Source organism: Lissotriton helveticus, chromosome 3_1 (genome assembly GCF_964261635.1).
Source record: "Lissotriton helveticus chromosome 3_1, aLisHel1.1, whole genome shotgun sequence".
NCBI lineage: Eukaryota > Metazoa > Chordata > Amphibia > Caudata > Salamandridae > Lissotriton > Lissotriton helveticus.
Window position 1 is genome coordinate 1,673,340,000 of NC_136061.1, and position 22,014 is coordinate 1,673,362,013.

Below are 22,014 nucleotides of genomic sequence, written 5' to 3' on the forward strand. Positions count from 1 at the left end.
CCCTTGCCACTCCTGACACTACTCTTGTAAGTTCTGGCCTCAGTTTGCAAAGGCAGCACCATTATCATGTTTGAAAATAAAAAACAGCTTTAGGATTTTTCTGACGGTTGACACATTAAACTGTTTTGGTATGTCCAATCAAGCCAGATGTTGCTTAGCAACACAATCTTTAATGCTTCCTATGTTCCAGGCTCCCCAAGTATAACTTTATCTTGCAGACTCTGGAGTCGCTGAACTGGAGTGCATCTGTGGTGGCTACCTTTCTCAGAGGATAATGCTGGCTGTTTGCTCATGTTGTTTATATATTTGATATGTCAAAAGCTGGTACTTCATTAGGACGCTGTATAAAATGCTTTATGTATTTTTATAAAAGGGTAATTCTACTCCTGTCTGCTTTAATAATCAAATGGGGTTAGTTTATAAAGTTCCTAAATACTCTGTAGTGACTTCATCTTGTATTGGCTGTTTTAAGAGTGTAGAAGGTACCAGGTGATTTTTCAATCTTTTCACCAGGTGGCAATAAATAACAGCCATGTTTGTAACACTTGCATCGTGGACTTGTGGCCCTAACTGCAAGGAAGGCATGATGAGTACTTGTGTCAGTTGTCCGTCCTAACTTATTTTTATAATCCTCTTCTTAAATGTATGTTCCTTTCACTAAATCTGGGCCAAATGTTGCAGGATAGCAATTTCTGTGATGTCATGAAGGCTAAATATCCTGTGATGTCTCCTCCCGTGATGTCCCAGGGCCAAACGACATGTGATGTCACTTTCATTACCTCTAGCATTTTTGTGAATCAACGCCCTTTCTATTGATGACAACATATTTCATCAACTAACCTTGAATTTACTGAGCCATTTTACCAGTTATGCCAGAGGCCTTCACCTCATCCAAAACCAGACTTGAATGTCAATTTCATATTGCGAAGATGGTGATGGAAAGGCACACACCAGTCAAATGTATTCAAGCATGTCCTAATTTTTGGGGATTGAGAATTGAGTGTTCCATGTCCTCCTGTGGATAGGCCAAAAAGACCCCTGAAATAAGTAGCTCGGATGCCTCCATGCACCCTAACTAGGGGATACACTTCGTACCCCCGCCCCCCTGGAGCAGAACCATTTCAACCTGGTGCTCCAGTGGAGAGCCAGATGAAACTGACTATTGAATAGGAAGAACAAACCACTCCTCTAGCTGTCCTAGTTGAGACTAATAACTTTTTGCAGTCTCTCTCTGTTTTGACTTTCTGCCCATCATAATAACAAATATTCACATTTCAATGAGATGAAACTTTCATGGAGTGAACCTCAGTATGTCCATAGAACATAGTGCCAGTTGCCAAGGAACATAATACCTATTCACAAGGAAAATCAGTGTTAAAATCTATTTTGTAACATTTTTGCCACATAAACAATGCAGGCCATGTCATAACTTGTACAGAGGAGAGCTTTGAACCTGTTTTTAAGACAATATCCTTGATACAGTGCAGAGCTGTAAAACGGTGAGAGGCAAACACTGCTCCCTGTCTCTGAGCTGTGCTGCATACAGTTCATGCACTAAGCCAGAGAGTTTCCAATTTAAGGTGTCTATTACGATGGCAGGCTGACAAAGCCAGCACTCCACCGTAACAGCAAAAGGGACCACCCGCCATATATAGGGCAGTTCCGTGATGCATATTAGGATGCACCCGCCACACTGACAGGCGCATCCAGCATTTTTTACATTGTGGCAGGTGGTGCTTTCAGCAGCACCCGCCGCAAAGTAAAAAAGGCATGTTGTGCATTTGCATGCACAACGTGGCATGCACTGCGGGGTGCCTTCCACGTTGTACATGCAAATGCAGGTGGGGTTACCATAGGTAACCCCCATGTGCGCCCCTCACTCCCTCAACACCCTGGGGGCCCACAACCGGCCCCCACATTCAGGAACCGCATGCCTTTCCATGACGGCAACACCGCCATGGAAAGGCACTTCTCCGCCTGCATTGTAATATGGATGGCGGAGTCTTGCAGACACGGCCACCATATTCAGCCTCTTTTTTGCCCTGTCTTCTGTCTGCCGGGGTCCCCCCGCCATCGTAATATGGCAGGTGGAAATGTGAGGTGGGCGGTGAATAATGACGGGCGGATTGCAACCGCCATATGGGCAGTGGCAATCCGCCCGCTATTGGAATCAACCCCTAAGTGAATACCTTTTAGGGCAATGTCAAGTCTTAAAAACAGGTTCACAGAGCTACTCTATAACAATGAGCATGTCTGTGTTGTGTTTTTACGGGAATTTCTAGCCACCATTCTGTGTTTATGTTCATTTTCTAAGCATATGTTGGCTATTGTATGGTGATCAGTATTTCCTAGCTGCTTTATTCTTAAATCCATGTCTATACATACAAATGCCATTGGTGTTCACCTATAGGACACGCCATCACTCATTATTGGAGGCTAACACTTGTTTTTCCTCTTCACATATTTCCAGAGAGCAGTAGAGGGAAACACACAAAAATCAGAAAGACAGACGATGCGAAAGACAGAAGAATGTCTGAAAGGGAGAAATCTGCACGAGTGAGACACAGGGGAAGGGAGTGTCAGGCAGTGGATTAAAGAAACATGAGCTGGATTCAAGGTTATGAGCCTTGGTATTCAGGCCACTGGTGTGATAGCACCTTCCATGGACTTCAGTGCAGAGCCTTGGGCACAGCACTTACTCTTTTACAAATTAACCAGTGCACTGCACATTATTGCAATGTTTTTAACCTTATAATTTGTACTGCCTTGCATGCAACTTCAACCTTGCCTAATTATTATTTAAGATGTGTGCTTCTCCCCTGTTTTGCTGAAATACCTCCACCACTGCAACATGTGTTCCTTAATGGGGTACAAAGCCGCATGCCCGAAAACCCAGTAGTTTCACCCCTACATGTTCCTATACACTGTGATGCATATTTACAAATCCCTTGGGCTGCTGGAGCATAAGTTGTGGTGCTCCCACGCCACAGACTACAAAATCATATTGATGAGACCACACAAAGCCACTTTGTGTGGCTTTGAATGGCCTCATACGAACAGAGTAAGGCAAGGCAGCGAAAATCGCTGTGTTGCCCCGCTTTGAGGTCTGGAGTTGTTCTATGGGCATTGTGGTTTGTGTTCCCAAGAAACATCCATGGATTTTGATACTTCCATGGATGCCATTTGAGGCTATTAGGGGTCACAGATGCGACCTATATTTTGCTCTCTACTACTTCTGGCACTTCCTTTGAACCCCTGGCCTCAGAGGAGGCAAAGGTTTTGCCCGGAAATGCCAGGAGTAGCAGAGAGCAAGTTAGAGGTCGCAGCTGTGACCACTATTAGCCTCAAATTATGTCCATGGGTTTCACTTCCCTAGATTCACAAGACCATGGGGCCTGGAGAAGTAACGTGGGAGGTGCCAAATCCTTACACCTCCATGGTGAGGATAACAGAGAGAAATAAATTCATTTCTCCTCGTGTTTTCCTCTTTCTATGTGTACTGCATTCTGCAGCACACATAAAAAGAGGAAAACGCCTCTTAGGATTGTTTCTCTGAAGGAGGGTTCCTCTTCCTGCACACAAATATCCCTGCAGACAACACAAACACCCAATCACCATTTTGCAGGGAGGATTGCGTTGTTGGTTGGCTGCCCAAATGGAACCATACAGGGGGAAGTCTCAGGAAAGCACCATATTGTATAAATACAGTGCATTCCTGCCCTTTCACTTTGGTGGAGGGCAGCGCTACAATTCTGCTACCCTACAACAAATCCCCATAAATGAGGGCCTATGTTATTGGAAATGGGAAAAAGATGCAAAAAAAGGTTCATTTCACGAGTGCACCATTTAATTAAAAATGGCAAAATTGTGATTTAATGAATGCTGCTGTTTGAAGTCATGGCTCATTAAAAGAGGCAATAGTCTAATTATTTTGTTAGTGTTTGTTGTCGGACTCAGAGTGGATCGAGTTAATTTAATTAGCTGCCTACTTTGAAGAGTGCATTCACCTTTGATGCTAAGTGGATTGCCTTATTTCAGAAAACTTCAAACGATCACCATGCGTTCCTCTAATTGAAACACACTTTTGTAACAACACTATGGTGTTGCACTGTATAACACTGCATTGAGGAAATATTTCACATTAGATTATTTTTTGCTACAGGTGGAAGGCGCACAAATGGAATCAGTGTGTATTAGCTCCAGACTCTGTGAGGCAGGGAGTATTGGGTGCCCAAGAGGTCTGTGGCCCTGGACTACAATCTAGAGGTAAGATATTTTAAAGAAGTATATTGAACATATTCGAGGTTCTGAAAGTTTACTGTTGAACATTGCAGAAGGATACAGCTGGGCATGATGTAAACTTCTTAAATATCATGGATGTCATTTTGTAATGGAATGTTCGAGCAAGAACATTATTATAGTGTCAGTCTTTAAGTGCAAGCATTAACATGGGAACATAAGTAACAAACAGCTGCATATTGATGATAATCCTGATATATGTTGTTACAAATCAAAGTGAATGGTTTTTAGATGTTAGTGCTTTGGATGGCTGAAGATTATTCTGGTAGAAATGGTAAAGCAAACCCAGCTATTCAGAAAACTGTGATTACAGTGTATACATTGTGAATCTAAGATTAGGTTGGTTATCATTACCTGAAGATATACAAGAAAGAGACATTTTCATTACTTCAGCCTACAACCGGGAGACTTTCTTGTTAATTTAGATTTGTTATGTATGGCTCTCATAGAGTGCCTCAATGGTTTATTTCAGTTTCTGTAAGTCATAACTCCTTGCTATGTCATCACAACAGTTGATAACAAAGCTAACTATCCACTGTTGTGATGTAATAAGTGCCTTCCAGGGCATCTGACAGGCCTCTGAGAGCCTGTCAGCACAGATCCGCTTGTCTGCTTTGCCTGAAAGCTCAGCCGCAGGAGGGGGGAGGAAGTTAGGGAAGGCAGCAGGTTTTGGTTAAGGATAGTAGGTAAGGTATTTATTGTGCAAATTGACCTCTTCACAGAAGTTGATGGCAGGGGCAGATGATTTTGGGAGGCATAAATAATAATCGATTATAGATGGGTTAAAAGTGAATTACCCCCATGTTTTTCACCTAGGGGCTCCGAGTTACATCATAGACAACTCGTGTTTTGCTCTTATTGTATATTTGACATCACTCAGAACCCATGAATGTATGTTTCACACTAAGGTTTGGATACTGTATGGACTTGATGAGTCCTACAGTTGGGCATCCATTTTATTGGATGTAATGCCCTCACACACCCTTTCAGGTGTCATGCTTCATCATCTGGGCTGCTATTTGTTGGGTCAGCGGTGCAATACCCAACGGGTGACACCTCAAAGAGGGGCACTTTAGCGGAGATCTTTTATCCAACTGCCGTCAGGTGAAGTGCGGGTGTGGGGCCAGAATATCGTATACGTATATGTGAGTTAAAATAAAGCTAGGAGAACCAGGATCAAGTTTATTCTGGAGGTCCCCTGCTTTAATTAAAAAGAAAAACTAGCCGGTACTCGCTGGAATGCTATGTTCCCTATATGAGTCTCGGTTAGTGTGTGCTTTAAACGGTCGTCATGTTTCTCGCGTATGTACAATGACTTGCGCCCTCAGTCTATTCTAGCAGTGCGTTTAATGAATATTAAAAGGCTAAAGAACCAATCCACAGATGCTTCCAGAGGACTGGTGTCTGCGCATTCAAGCGTGCGCAGATAGCCCCGATTACGGAAGCCCAAAGGTATCCAGTATCGCTAAGTAAAGAACGAGTACAAACGAGGCTTCCAGAGCACCCGTGTATGCGCAGTCTAGCATACGCAGACACCCCCGGTTACGGGGCACCAAATGGAATTACACATCGCTCCTGTATGGACTTGATGAGTCCTACAGTTGGGCATCCATTTTATTGGATGTAATGCCCTCACACACCCTTTCAGGTGTCATGCTTCATCATCTGGGCTGCTATTTGTTGGGTCAGCGGTGCAATACCCAATGGGTGACACCTCAAAGAGGGACACTTTAGCGGAGATCTTTTATCCAACTGCCGTCAGGTGAAGTGCGGGTGTGGGGCCAGAATATCGTAGACGTATATGTGAGTTAAAATAAAGCTAGGAGAACCAGGATCAAGTTTATTCTGGAGGTCCTCTGCTTTAATTAAAAAGAAAAACTAGCCGGTACTCGCTGGAATGCTATGTTCCCTATATGAGTCTCGGTTAGTGTGTGCTTTAAACGGTCGACATGTTTTTCGCGTATGTACAATGACTCGCGCCCTCAGTCTATTCTAGCAGTGCGTTTAATGAATATTAAAAGGCAAAAGAACCAATCCACAGATGCTTCCAGAGGACTGGTGTCTGCGCATTCAAGCGTGCGCAGATAGCCCCGATTACGGAAGCCCAAAGGTATCCAGTATCGCTAAGTAAAGAACGAGTTCAAACGAGGCTTCCAGAGCACCCGTGTATGCGCAGTCTAGCATACGCAGACACCCCCGGTTACGGGGCCCCAAATGGAATTACACATCGCTCCTGCCTTCTACTTACTTTTAGTCGCCCGTGTCACAAACCGTTCGACCTACCCCTGCCGCCGGGTCCGGGTGGTAATGTGTTCGCCGGCGGCCATGGATTTGAACGATCGACTGGGTCACATGACCCTGGGGTGAAAGTTCAGCGGTTACACGTGACAGGGGGTGGAAGTCTCGCAGGTCACATGGTATATCCAGTGCCGTCGGCGGCCTTGACAGAGTGGAGTAATCGAGAGATTATTTACCAGTGATCCTAATCGTGTATGGTCTCATGGGGATAAATATACATGCGACCGGCACAAAGTATGGTTTGAGTCAACTAATAAAATTGTAAACGGTTCTTTCAGAGGGTCGACAACAGGAGACTTAGAGGAATATTTATCATCCTAGTGTTCTTAGTGAGATCATAACTTGAGCTTTGTTCTTATTGTCTGTTTCATGTCCCTCAGAATCCCTCAGTGAAAAACATCCCTGTAATTGACTGTTACCCATATATAGTTCTATATATAGCCCGATGTAGTAGACTATGACAGCCATTAAAGGCCTGCTTCAGCAATATAGGCCCGCGCAAAGAGTGTGGGCCTTGATTAGCTGGTCTAGCTGGCTATGGTGGGCTATGAGGCTATTAGAACATTTTGATGAGGGTTGAATACCCTAATAAAAAAGCAGTGTCCTCGGAGACTCAGTGTTTGCAAACCTGTGTGCCTTCAGGGCATGAGTGGAAGTTGGGGGAGGATCACTGAGTAACCTCCTTTAAAGAGCCTGACTATCACATTCATCTGAAAAATATACATAGCCTGTGGAGAAGAAGGGGAGTGGGAGAGTCAGAGGGTTTGACTTGGTATATTGAAAAGTTGAGAGCAGCGCATCTCTACCAGTATTGACAGCTCCCAGCAGATCCTGTTGTTGTCAATGGAGCTGTCAATGGAGCTGTCAACATTCCAGTGTTGTTTTATAGGAAATCATCTTTAATTCCTTATCTTTAATAATCAATCACAGCAGGATTCTTAGTAAGATATCTAGTAAGGAAAACCTTAAATAATTGACAAATAATACCATATTTTCCGCTGCAGTATTTTCTGGCGGTATCTCTGCCGGAGAGTATGGCAGATCAGTCACTTATGATTAGGAAATTGATCTGCCACTATTCCTTGGAAAGTTATCACTACTCCTTGGCTGACAAAACAATGGATAGAAGTTCTACCAGCAATGTGTTCACCATTTACCACACTCATAACCACTGGTAATCCGTCTAACTCAATCCAAGAGACAAACTAGTTAGTATGTAGAGAAGGTATGGACCACTGAAACATACATGTTTGATTTTTTTTGCAATGAAGTTTTTTTTCCAAATTAGATCTTGTGATAGTCTGTAGCAGTTTAAGCTTTAGTAGAAGTCTTGAGATGAATGAAAATTATTTATGCAGGGACAAGTGCTTCCGGGGGCATAATGTGAGGTCCAGGAAGGAGAAGTGATTCGGGATTTTCTCTTTTATAGACCCTAGCATTTGAAGTCAATGGGCCCGATTCACAGAATGAACTTAAGACTAAATCCTAAACTTACTACTATTTGGTATTCACAGAATGCACTTACTACTTTCGGGATTCACAGAGTGAACTTACTACTTTCCGGATTCATAGAATAAACTTACTACTTTCGGTATTCACAGAATTGATTTAAGACTACTAACTCTAAGTCTGAACTCGAGCCGGAAATTCCGGCCTGCAGGCGGAGCTTGCGGTTTGGAGGCGGAGCTTCCGGCTCGGAGGTTGGGATTTTAGCCATGGCTGAAATCTCCACCTCTGGGCCGCAAGCTCCGCCTCCGGGCCGGAAGCTCCGCCCCCAAGCCGGAAGCTCCGCCTCCAGACCGGAATTTCCGGCCCGAGTTCGGACTTAGAGTTAGTAATCTTAAATCAATTCTGTGAATACCGAAAGTAGTAAGTTTATTCTGTGAATCCCGAAAGTAGTAAGTTCACTCTGTGAATCCCGAAAGTAGTAAGTGCATTCTGTGAATACCAAATAGTAGTAAGTTTAGGATTTAGTCTTAAGTTCATTCTGTGAATCGGGCCCATAATGTCTACATATACTACACAGAGGCCTCTCACCTAATCTAGGAATGTTTTTTTCAGAAACAGCTTTTATATTGCTATTCGCTCTAGTAAACAGAGTGGAAGATGACCATCTGCTGTGTCTAGTACATGTATGCTATATAGATGACAAACCATTTGCTGACTAAACATATTACACTAAGACATGACAAATGTGCAGGGATGGTCTTGGTAGACGTAATAAAGCAATGCGTCATTTTCTAAAATGTAATTGTTATATGTTTCTTTGCAGGAAACCTTTTATGGTACTATAAATACAGTCTATTTTGCTTTCCAGACTCTCAGGTTTAGACTTCTGTTGTAGTGTGAGGCCTGATGAAGGAGCCTCAGCTACTGTGTACTCTGCTTAAAATGACTATTCACCTACATGTGCATTATAGTACTGTTACATTCAAATTGCCTCAGTTGTTTGGCCTGTCAGGACATTAAGTGGTGAATAGGGTGAAATGGGGGTTCAAATTACTAAAAAGCATATAGCAAAATGAACAATTATAATGCATGAGCACTGTTCAGTTACTCATATGTTCCGTCATGACTGTGAATTAGAGTGCAGGTATACTGTAGGATAGAACAATGTGTCTCTAGCAGAGAAAGTCAGATTGACCATTTTAAATTGCAATCACATTTTTCTAAAAATAAATCACTTGATATTATTTGTTAATTCCGGGTTAGTGGTAGTGAATTACATCATTTTTACATCATGAAGACAGTTCCTTTCTTTTAAATTCACGAAGCAAAATCCAATTGTTATGTGTTCCATTCATTGCGAGCTATGAGGGACTTGCCCCATGATGTCTGCTGGAAATAATTAACTGTCCTGGGCTGAGAGGGAATCTCCAATTAGATTATGCTAATGGTAGACCTGGTAGCTTCCAATAGATGAGATTTTAAAGGTTTGGCTAGTTCAAGAGCAGGATGAGGGAGTGAATCCTTGGAGAATCTAGAGCGCTACTCTTGCCTGTCTAGCAAGTGTGAGGGGCCCAGTTTGCTCCCGTACTTTTCACTGAGGGTATTTCAAAATAGCACATTGCATACATGCGCATCCGGTCTGTCTCACTTACACACATGAACTTGCTTTGTACTTGTGTACATTTGTTTTCTTTGGTAGTGTTTGTAATGTTTGGAGGAAGTACTCAAATATTTACAATATATCCATGACATTTCTGTGAGGTTTAAGTAGCCTGGATTAAAATTCCATAAGAGGGAGGATCTTACATAATTTTATAGTCAAAGTGTGCAAAGGTAAGGTTGAGAAATATTTTAGGACAGGTGAGGTATTGAATGCTTATTTAAATATTCCTATGGAATCATTTTTGGGGGGATCCAGACTAGAAGAGAAGAGCACAGTTAAGGAAATCCATCTGACCATTGTGGAGAAAATATTTGGAATCTACTCTACCCTTCTTTCGGAAGTCTACTAGATATAACTTGCACCAGGAAAGTAAGTCACCATCTTTAACTAAACTTCTATCAATTTTGTTCCCTATATATCCCATGGCAGGATGTCTCACTTCTGGGGACTTTCTGCTTCTGGAAGATGTTACTTGGAGAGGAAATTATGAATTCCTATGATGTTACTGAAATACAATTAATTTTACCTGAATATGAGTGCTGTTGTTTGACAGAAACATACATGAGCTACCTGGTTTCCTCATAGGAGACGTGGAACAGTTTCTTTCAACTAAACATGGTCACTCAATACCTGTCCTGAAGATTTCTCAAATATCTGTTGAAAACAATACTATATTGACCTACTTTAAACATTGCATCTGCAACCTCAGCTCCCAAAGAAAAATATGACTTGACTTCTGAGCTGTTGAGCCATAAAAATGTAGTCTTTTGAAGTGTTTGGCTCTACTTGGAGCTTTAGAATACCACCAAAGAATGTTCAGCATGAGATTAAGCCACGAGTATATGGTTTCACAGGCAAAATGCCAGCTACGCATGCCTGGCTTGATCTGCATGACTGATTCAAGCTCGCTCCAGAGCATATTCTACTTACTAGCTTGAGTCTGGCTTCATATTGTTGCCAGATACATACTCCTATCCATTGACATGGCTTGGAATTTTGTTAAGTTGATGTCAACAAGTGAATGAGAGCTCACTCTAGAGGTATCCAAACACCAACTAGCCATATCTGGTTAGAGATTTAAGGGTGTTATATATCAAAATGTTTAGTCATTCTGTGGCTAAGGAATAATGTATTAGTACATATGGGCATTATTTTGGTCCTTTTGAATAATTTTCATGTAATCATTTTTTATTAAGGGAAAAGATAAAAACAAACATCTTATATCTCGCAACGTCGCAGGAGGTCAAAGTCCTGCTGGGCACGCTTTCGCTTGTTCTTAATGTTTTGTACACATAGTTTGAATTTTTTGCACATTTTCAAATATTGTTTAGAGTTATAGTTTAATGGCTAAACACTAACCTGCAATTAAAAACACAAGTCACACGGAAATATTTCTAAGTATTATTCAAGTAAAGATAGGAGTCGAAGGGCTTGGTGTTCTCTTTAGAAGTATGTTATTGCTTGTACATAGGTTACAGGTAGAACAAGCCATGTCATTTCAGTCCTTTAAACTTAGAACGCCATGCTTGTATATATTGTAAGTGTAGCCTGTGATTATTTTGTAAACCAACTCGTGAAAATTGCCCTTAAATAATTAACATTAATTTAATGTAAAAAAATGACACACACAGAAGTATTGTATAAAACCTAGTCTGCATGTTATAAATATCTACGTAAGCTGTGTCAGACCTGACGTTGAAGCAGCGCATTAAGATTCCGTGTAAGCGCCTCTTACCGTTTCCCGCCCCTCCCCATGTCGTTCTCTTTCAATTTAGCACCTAATGGCACCTGTCCTGACGTCAGACCCTATTGTTATTCCTCTGAGGATTGAGCACACCTGCGGACTGTGTACTGACTGAATGCATTTACCACCTACGATATGATGGATTTTGCATTTGGACTACTGACGTGGAGGAAAAAATTGTACTTTCCTTCTAAATTCGACCATATGGCTTCTTTAGGCAGACTTAATTCCGTAAATGCACAGAGCGATGCAGAAACAGTAACAAATCTGCTTCTGCTTGAAACCCCTCCCTTCCAAGGAGTTGGGCAGCTCTCAGTAACTTACAATGCCAGTAACTCAAACTGTAATGGTGCGAGACCTATTGCATTGTAAATGCTTGTTTAAGGAGTGAGCATATGCACTTTAGCACTGGTTAGCAGTAATACCGTACACATCATTCTCAGGCAGGTAAAAACGAGATCGGCAAAAATGGAAGAGGAAGGCAAAACAATTAGGGGAAGACCATCTTAAGGCTGACAGGTCTAACAGTAATTGATGCACAAACCACATTTCTCAAAAGATGTATTAGCATTATGCATTGAAGAATTATACAGCTTCATCACCACTTGTAGAAGAAGAGGAGAAGGTGTGTCAGAAGGAGTCAGGCTGTTTAGAAAATGGTAATGAGATGATTTTGATTGGGAATGATCTGAACAGATGATAGCACAGAATTATTAGCTGCTTAATTTCAATAGAACAGGCATATATTTTGGTAAGTTTGTAAAAAATGAGGGGAGAGAAGTAAAAAAACATGTGGCATTGTCAGCAGTGACGTATTTGAAGGATAGACATAAGAAAGAGATCATCAATGTAATAGAAGTGGTGTAGAAGAGATGAGAATCCAGGACCAAAAACTGGGAATTTCATCTAGAAATGGATGGGAGGTGGAGTCCGGAGAGCATCATTCTACCACCTGGAGCTATCCGATAGGAAGGGAGTGAACACAGTAAACATGTTGTCATTGATGTACAATATTAGTATTACAAGATGATCAATGATGTCCCTCAAACTTGTAATGCTCATGTAGGAAGACACTGGAATAAAGGCAATTATAGTTAGAGTAGTTAAGGTAAGTGATACGCGTGTAAGTGTAGCTTGTGTAGCATTTACACAGTGGAATTCCTAATGTAATGTACCAGAGAAGGAATATGTGACTCTGTTTAAACAAATGAGTGGCTTTGTTAAAAAGTGTGGTGAAAAATCACACATACTTCACAAAGGCATTGATTGTAAGAGGGCATCTGTGTTGATCTTCAGAGGGAGCTTGATGCAGCTAGAGAAAAGTCCTAATGAAAAGAAGTCAAATTGGGCAGAAAAGCAATTTTACAAGTGCAGTGTATGAATAGGTTTGGAGAGGGTTGCAAGGAGGAGGATGGCAAAATACTTTGGGCCTCCGAGCTTGTATTAAATATAAACCAAAGATAGAAACATACTGGCCGCCATTTATGGTTAGATATTGGACAATATTAAGAGGAAGTCCACACAACCATGGGCTGAGAATGTGGATTCTGTATAGATCACGGATGGGGCATAGAAGAGTTGATCAATCTTGGAAAGATATTTTGGACGAGTGTGAAAAAGTAAGTGAGGGTGTGCACCTTTTGAGACTGAGCCTCGCCACTGCCACTGGAAGAGGAGACACGAGATGGACGATTAACTCATAAACTAGGTTTTGGAATTTGCCAGTGCTCTGGGACAACAATGAGTGGGTGACGGTGATGTGAAATGCTTAAAGTGGTTCAAATCCTGCACAACGAATAAAGATTGGAGTTAGCACATAGTAAGGTACAGCTCCCGCTTGTCATTCAAGAAGTTTGTGGCATCAAAGGCTTTGTCGAGGTGATTTTACACATTTGAGCTTAAAGGTTATATATTGAAATCAAAACGAAGTAGATAATGTGCATGCCTGGTCATGGAGAAAGTTTTGATGACGAAATTGTTTGCATCACATAAGAGATTAAGGTTTCTAATAGCAAAAGGCAATTGTAACTATTCATACATGCAGAAAACTACTTTTAAAATGAATTTCCTCGCCTCTCACTACAAACAGTGTTTTCTTTTCTTCATAATTGCTCATACCATAACCTCTCATTTGTCTCATTTGTCTGCACATATCATTTGCTTAAGTTTATTCTTCACATCCAGAACAGATTTATAATTGTTGACAAATGTTACTGGCTGTAAAATGTGTCTTCGTGGCTTTAATAAATAACCGACAGAATGTATGTCTAGGACAAATCCAGCTTTCTTTTAGAATTAGTTTTATTCCTTCACTGTACTTTGAAGGAGCTCTGAGATTAAATGGTGCATGTTTCATTTGCAACGTGGAAATTACCACTGTCACTGAGGATAAAGGCAAGGGAAGCGCTGTATGAGAAAAGCCTGCAACAGTATCATTAATAACACTTGCAAAGCAATAGTAAGAAACATTAATCTACATTAGAGGATTATTTGTTAGGTAATGAATTCCCTGCAGTTAAATTGCTTTCATTAAACCAGAGGATGCTGACATTAATTCCTTTGGTTTGGTTTAAAACACTGACACAAGAAATAAGCTTTGGATCTAGGGAGTTCAAAACTCATTTTCAACCCTTATCCGTGTGCGTGGGTGAAGGTGGGTTCACCAATTTATCTCACCAATTTTTCGTGGTTTACAAACTATGTGCACCCTTGATGCCCTGTTACGTTTGTCTCAACATCGTCACTTTCCAGGCTTACTTAACGGACTTTGTACATCTTTAGCACAGTGAGAACCACAGCACATATATTTTATTAATAGCCATTTATATTTTTGCAGAGGTTTCTAACCATGTCCCTCATGCATTTAATAGTTTAAAGTCTAAGTTCATAACTCTTAGCTGCCACCTCCTCTGTGTGCCTGTTTCTTTTCCAGGAAGACTTTCAGGTACTGTTACAAGTCTTGCTTCTGCATTTTTCACAATGCTGCCTCTTGGCTTCACTATTGGATAACCAAGTATGATAGCATCACCCCAAAAACTGTTCCAGGCTTCAACTGTGATTATTAGGGGAGATGTGTGTGAAACTGGGCCTGTATGTGTTTTTGAAGTGAGTAGCACACTAAAATAAGACTTTACCAAAGTCAATAAATCTGGCTTTATTGTGTTAGTGCATACAAGCAGAGGCAGTCACAAGGGTCCATTTGTGCATGGCAGTGTTTGCTTGTGTTAACCAGATTGACATTGCCAATTCTTGTTTTATATATTACAAAAGTCTACAGAGGGTAAAATAATTAAATGATATGCATAACATGTTTCAAGATGGCCACCGTGATGATTATACGTGCATCAGCCATTTACAAACAATATTGTACAGTGTGTTAAATTTTTTACATTCCAGAAAATCCACTCAATTGATTCTAAATGTAGTGGCCATCTTGAATGGTAAAACAATGATACATTTTGTACAACTTTGTTCCCATATGGTCACCACATGTGTAGTTAGAGGTCCATACTTGAGCCCTCAGAAAGGCATCTGAAAAGTTGAGTCTAGAACCAAAATAGTGAAAACATATTTCTATAAGTTTAAAATGCATGTCTAATATGACAAAAATGATGATTCACTAAGCATTTCAGTTGTACAAGTTGTGAAATAATCCCTCATGCTTCCCATCACCAGCCACAGTTTTCCAGATGTACTATTGGGAATGTCATTTCTCATCTGCTATGTTATACATAGGGAGTAGTTCCACTAAAGGGAAATACAGCCTGATGTGCAAATGTCTATTTTTTCATTTTCTTTTTCCTTCCATTAAACCCCTACATTCGAGTTACAGTAGTTTGCTGGAGTAAAACCTTCTACCATTTCCATAGTGTGAAATTGTCTGATCAGATTTGATGAATACTTACAAACTCAAACGTTTGTGGTTGTTCATATTCTTTCATGGAACAATGCCTGGACCCACACATTCTCTAGTCCTTTTCGTGGTATAGTACTGTATACAGTTTTGGTAAAAAAGTTATTCAATAGTCAATCCATTTACGACCATGGATCATTCTTTTGTGGATTCTTGACAGACAAGCATTTAGCTACTTTTGGCCATAAACATAGATTTTCAGCTAAAAATTAGTTTGTAAATTTGGACACAGACATTTATTTCGTCCAGAGAGGTCCAGCATATTTATTTCGCCCAATCTGGCACTGATTGCATCTCTCTTTAAGAGCTTTTCAAAATATTGTCATACTTCTGGCAAAATAACTTGCAGCCTACTTTCATCTCCAATTGCTGTTGCGCATCTTAAGGTGGAACATAATGACTGATATTACTAAGGATTTCTAATAACTGCAGCAGCATCTGTGCTAACCTTTAGTGGCTGAAAAACTGCAACCCAAGGGAACATCAAATGAATCTGGGACAGATACGAACAGAGGCTTCTCTGTGATGAAAGGAGATAAGGAATCCAATCTGGGCTGACTCTCAATATAGCAGTCTTGTGAAAGAAAGAATGGAGCAGATTGACAACATTGATACTAACAGATAGCTGGACTGGTAGAGATTGTCAGCAATAAAAATCAACTGTAAGAAGAACTCTTTGGATTTACTGCTGAGCAAGAAGGTGATGAGACTGGTGGTTAGCAAAGATGTGACAACAGAATGAATGCAGCTTTGAGACTGGACTTGATTCAATGAAGCACAACGACAGGGGGCAAGCAAAAAGCAGATGTACGAAAAGAGAGACCTTGGAACTAGCACCTTGCCACAAGTGATATTTCTCTTATCACCTTGACAACACAATACAAAAGAGACCCCGGAGGAGGCATCCATGAGTGAGAGGTCTGACTCTGGATTTGGAAAGTATGATTGGCTAGAAGGAACGCGGACCACCTGACTATTTGAAGCAATGGAATAGTGAATGAACCTGTGCCTCTCTTACCTTAGAACAATGAACAGTTCAGGCTATAGATAGCAGGTGTGAGCAATCTGAGTAATGTTCCCCTGGCATCCTGCAATGACAGGAAACTAAAGTGGTGGAGTTAAACATATAGAGAAACAAGATGGATGAAATATATCTGAAGGATTTCACTAAGATACAAAGATAACAGCGGGGAGGAAAACCAAGTGCTGAGAAGCAGAATGCAAATCAGGAATGGCAGAGTTGAAAAGATTAAAAAGATTACTAAAGCATACCGATGGAGAATGCAGAAGAGCACTCTAAAAGGATTAATATACACATTGTGGGGCTGCTGGATAGAACATTTGATTGTTGAACTTTAACTAGATAATTGGTTGAGCACAGAAATAGCACTTCTGGTTTGAACTTCTCCATGGTAGAAAGAGTTCAAAGAGTAAGTGCACATCCCATACGGACTGAGGCCCCACCACTCTTTTGTAGCAGTAATGCGGGAAATGAGATATGTAGGGATTTGATATATGTTGCTGTTCCCAGCAAGGCTAAAGGCATTGCAGTGAAAAAAAATACTCTGTTTGTAAGACCCTAAAGATGTTTGTTTCTGGGCAGAACAATAGAAAGTGTTAAATGATGGCCACGAGTGATCTCGAACAACAACAAAAAGAATGAAATGCTGCATAGGCTCAAAAGAGAAGTAAAAAACAAAAGGTAAAGCAGTGATTGTGGCAGTGGCAGCACACAGAGGTTATGGCAAAACCAAAAAACATTCTGGATCTGATTCAGAAGCCACAGCCCTCACATCTGAATCACTGCTGTTGGCTGTAAAATGAGCGGAAATAATGTACTGTAATGCCAATCACATTAGATATAGTGATTTAATTTGGATGGTATATTGATATACAGAGTCTAATTTAGCTCACTCTACATGAGATGGGCTTCACTTGGGAGTCTCATTACATGACAAAAGCTTGCTCACATTCTATTGAGCTTTACAGTTAGATGAATGAATATAGTACTGGTGAGGATCCTCACATTTCCTAGAGGTCTTGAAGTAGACTCAGAATATGTATATGCTATCAACACTGTTGCTGGACATAGGGCAGTGTCTGTCTGCCCATGATGTGAAGACTGGGAATTGTTTCAATGAGTTTAGAAATTAGGTATAAGTGTTGTAGGAAAGTGCATAGTAATAATACCACAATCACTAATAAGTAGTTACGAGACAGCTGTATAAAGCACTTACAATCACCTTAACAGTAAATAAGTAAATGATGAAGCACAATAAAAATCCCAACCAATTAATACATTTTGAGATTATCTTTATCTGTAGCATGACACCAAAACTACAATAATCCTATGTAGGGAACCAGAGAGATGACATTTTAAAGTTAAAATAATTAAATGTGCATTCTAGTGCCAAAACGCTTAAAGCGCCATTCGCGGTTATCTGGTCATACGAGACCGAAGTTCTAGGCCAACCGCAATGGAGCATTGATCAGATAGGTTGAGTGCTAGGTCCTGATCAAAACTTTACTTTTGTACTTAGTCACTTTTTTGGAGCTTTAACCTCAAGCCCTCAGGCTCCTTGGATCCAGGTTGGGCTTCGATAGACAGCTTGCTGCAGCGTGCTAACTCTGTGACCCCTGGAAGTCTTTGTCCTCTGCATCGATGGGAAGAGCTCAGCAGTTTCAGTGGGACACACCAGCATGGCCAGGTCGTTTCTTAACTCGGTGACAGTGGCTTGACTCTTGGCGTTGAACCGGTCTTCTGGAGCTTCTTACTAAAACTTAGCGAAAAGTTCCCAACATTTCTGAACTTCTTCTGAGTAGTTTCCTTTGTGTTGAAAAGTGTCCTGCAGCACCAGCCAAGGGTTCAGAAGCTCTGAATTTCCTCTTTGGGTCTGGGACTCAATCGCCCAAATGCACCTGGTCAGTCCGGGAAAATCCTGTTGTAGTTGGTGAGCAGGAGTAATCCTCTCTTTGGATGTTACAGGTGGCTTCTCCCAGCACTTTTCTACATGTTGCTGCTTAGGGAGTACACTCCTTTTACTTGAATTAGGCACAGTCCTTCATTGGTGGAGCCTTTTGAATGGAGCAGCTGCAGTCCTTCTTAGTGCAAGATTTCTGTGGTGCGGTCCAAGGGCACTGCAGCACAGTCCTTCTTCCTTAGATGTTTCAGGCAGAGTTCTGAGGAGCTCCTGCACCTCTGACATATTTATCATCCATTTTGGGCTGACAAGAGTGGGGGCACCCAAACCATTAGTGAGAAAGTTGCCTCTCTCTGCTATGACAAAATGCTGCAAGTTGTGGCATATTTTGGACCCAGAATGCACTGTTCTACAAACATAATAATGGAGAAACTCTCTCCTTGGAACTTGCTTGTGTCTAGATAGCCCAACCCACAGGTCTGGCTAACAATTCACTACACTCCCCTTCCAGACCCTCTCATGATCTAATTATGGGGTATAATGTTTTCTTTATTTATAAATGACTGTCTCCTGACCACTGCAGTGTATACATCAACACATTTCAGCCTTCTTGTGGGGCCTGTGTGTTTTTAGGGAAGGCCTTCATCAGGGCACAAACCACCAGTAAGGTTTGGACAGGGTTGGGCTCAGACTGCTAATGCCTGATCGCTGATTTGTTTGAGAACTTCTTGTTTTGGCTCAGAGTTTGATTCATGCATAGAGACCATTTCTTTATCAGTATGCCGGTCTTCTAAAGATGCAACACAAATTTAATACCAGTACGACACAGAAGGTGGACATTTTTCTGCACTTAATGCTCTGTTTGCCTGATAACCTGTCTGAGGTGGGTGACAGCTACGCTTTGTGATATTCCCTCTATACAGTCACAACACAGGAAGGATAGGTGTGGCTGAGTACCCATCTACATAGATCTACACTCTGATGGACTTGCATGGGCAGGATGGAAGGGAGGGGCTAACACTTCACTAGGCAGTGTCCTGTCTCCAAACAAAGGGCTGATTACTCCCCACAGATAGCCTGGCAGACAGGACTGAATTGAAGGGGATACCTGTACACTTTAAAGAGCTGCTTTGAAATTGCCTCCACATCGAAGGCACTTGTGGGTATAAGTACTGGGCTTCTGGCCTCCTAAAATCAGACACTGATGGGCTTGTAACTTGAGCGCTACCAGAAGAAATGACTTAACTCGACTGCTGATCTGGAAGACCTACTTTTCTGCTTGTTGCCCTGCTCCCTGCTGCTCTCTGACTTTTCTGAAGTAAAACAGACTCTACCTTCACACCAAGTGATCTCCATGGGCTTGTTGGCTTGCCTTCTGTTGCTTGAGACTCAGGGATATCAAAGTCTCCACCCCTGCTTCTGTGCTTGGCTCACTAGAAGTGGCCCAGATACATGCAACATGGATTTGCCGCATCTCCTGTCTGCATGTAGCAGACTGAGCGCATCGGACGGGAGAGTAAAATCGGCACATTGCACCAGAACCAGTGCTTTGCCTCCAGAGATCGACACACCAGACATCATATCACTGCCACTGCAGCTTGGTGAGATGAACGCATCACCTCGACTGCATTGCAGAATACGGCACTTTGCCCAACACCTCTCGACTCTGGCAGCCATCAATGCATCTTGCTGTCTGCAACCAGGATATGTGTTTTTATCACCAAAGCCTGCGTGGGTTCTGTAGCCGGTCGGTGCTCCATCGTGATCGGGCCGTACTTTGACTTTGCCCCCGTGCTGCATGACTTAAAGTAACTTTTTTAGCTCTACTTGTTTCTAAGTGCTTTCCTGCATTTATTACTTTTAACTTAAATATCTCAACCTCTCTACATTAGATTTTTGTCTTTTTGGTCTTGTTCTGTTCAGAATATGATAATCTATTTGTCTAAAGTTGTCTGGAGTATTTTTTTGGTGTATTCTTTGTGCTACTGTGTGTGTATATTGCATAAATACTTTACGCTTTGCCTCTTTAGGTAAACCTAACTTTTCTGCGCCACGGTTCCAGTGGGTGAGCACAGGTTATCTTTTAATATGTATCTAGCTTTCCCTAACTAAAGTGATGGTTCCTGCTACCCTTTGTCTGGATCACAGACAATACAATTGTTGGGGTATAAATGGCCTGGTCTGAAGGCTGGGGCATACGGGAGGCCACATGAAACAAGAAGAATAATTATATGCCTACCTATATGATATCCAAACAAGACTAGATAGAATACTATGTACCCACCAGATTACAAACATGATAACAAATGTTCAATATTTAGACAGAACAATTTAGGATCAAATCCCCCATCTAGGTATGTTGTTCTGGGCCCTACATGCTAAGATATTACGTTACAGGACATGCAGGTTCCACTGAGAATGTATTGCTAAAATTGAAAACACATAATGCCCTTGCCATTGGATTTAGACATTATATGGGCTGAAAAGCAAACTTAGCAAGGATGCACCTACACTAGAGAATAGTATTAAATAACTGGAATACAAAAGGCAGAGTGATCTAAGTACACATAAGATAAAGGAACAATATTGTCAGTTAATAAATATATAGAGGCATGGTGACTATAGATATTCACTACTCAAAAATCAAGATGAAGTAGTCAAAATATGCAGGATGCAGGTGCGAATCGGGAAGATGGACGTGGGAGGAGCAATGATAACAGAGTTGCAGAAGGGCAATGACACTATGGTACATCAAAGCCAAATTAAAATACTAGATTTACTTCTTACTATTCAACGGCTTTACAGGGACTACACCAAGGTTAGTATACTTTTTATTTGACAATATTTAGAAAGGTCAGGCATGAACACAACTACTCCTGAACAGAAAGATACCCACTAGATACTTCAATAACCATGCCTGTGAATAAATCAGCTATAAAGGAAATAGGCAATGCAAAGGCACAGGGTAGGATGAACTTCCACCTCAGGTTCATGTGGAGTATGATGATTTATTAGCCCTGCTCCTTAGCTGAAATGGACAAAGACGCCTGCCCATTCAGGATCCTACGGAACGCTGGCAATGTGTGCTCCATTCCAGAGTGCTTGGCAATAGCATTTCATTCTGAAAGAGACTTTGTATTTGTATTTGGTATTTGTTAGGCGCATATATCACCCGTAGGTCTCATCGTGCCAGAAGATACTCAGAGAAGACAGTTGCGCGGCCTAGGCAGAACTAGAAAAGCCAGGTTTTTAGGGGTTTTCGGAACCACCGATGATTTGGTTCCAGCCTGAGGTATAGAGGCAAAGAGTTCCAAGTTTCTGGGGCTATTTTAGAAAAGTATCAGTCCCCATTCTGAACAGTTAGGAGATGCTTACTGGTAGAGCGGAGGGTTCTAGCCGGTTGGTAATCTATCAGCTTATTAGCTAGTTAATTTGGCACATAGCCGTTAAGGGTCTTGTGGACTAGACAGCATAGTTTGAATTCAATAAGTTTTTTTATAGGAAGCCAGGCTGCTGACTTAGGTGGGGGACAGAGTCCCAAGGCTGGCAGCCACCAATTGTCTGTCCACTGTTTGTGTGCAGCACCGAAGAGCAGTATTTTCGTTTTGCCGTCGGTAAGTAATAGGGGGTTGTTTGTCATCCAGTCATTTATTGCTATCATGCATTGTTGCAATCTAAGTTTGGTGTCAGTGGGGTCAGGCCCTAGGGTGATTAGCAGCTGTGTGTC

General features: G+C 41.5%; 1 protein-coding gene across 1 annotated transcript in view; it reads left to right on the forward strand.

The window, feature by feature from the left end:
* THSD7B (thrombospondin type 1 domain containing 7B) overlaps positions 1–22,014 on the forward strand; it is a 1,994,218-nt gene that overhangs the window by 1,122,200 nt on the left and 850,004 nt on the right. Inside the window, exon 12 of the mRNA XM_078682458.1 lies at positions 4,163–4,266. Within this exon, the coding sequence (XP_078538584.1) occupies positions 4,163–4,266 (104 nt within the window). The remainder of the gene's footprint in view (positions 1–4,162; positions 4,267–22,014) is intronic.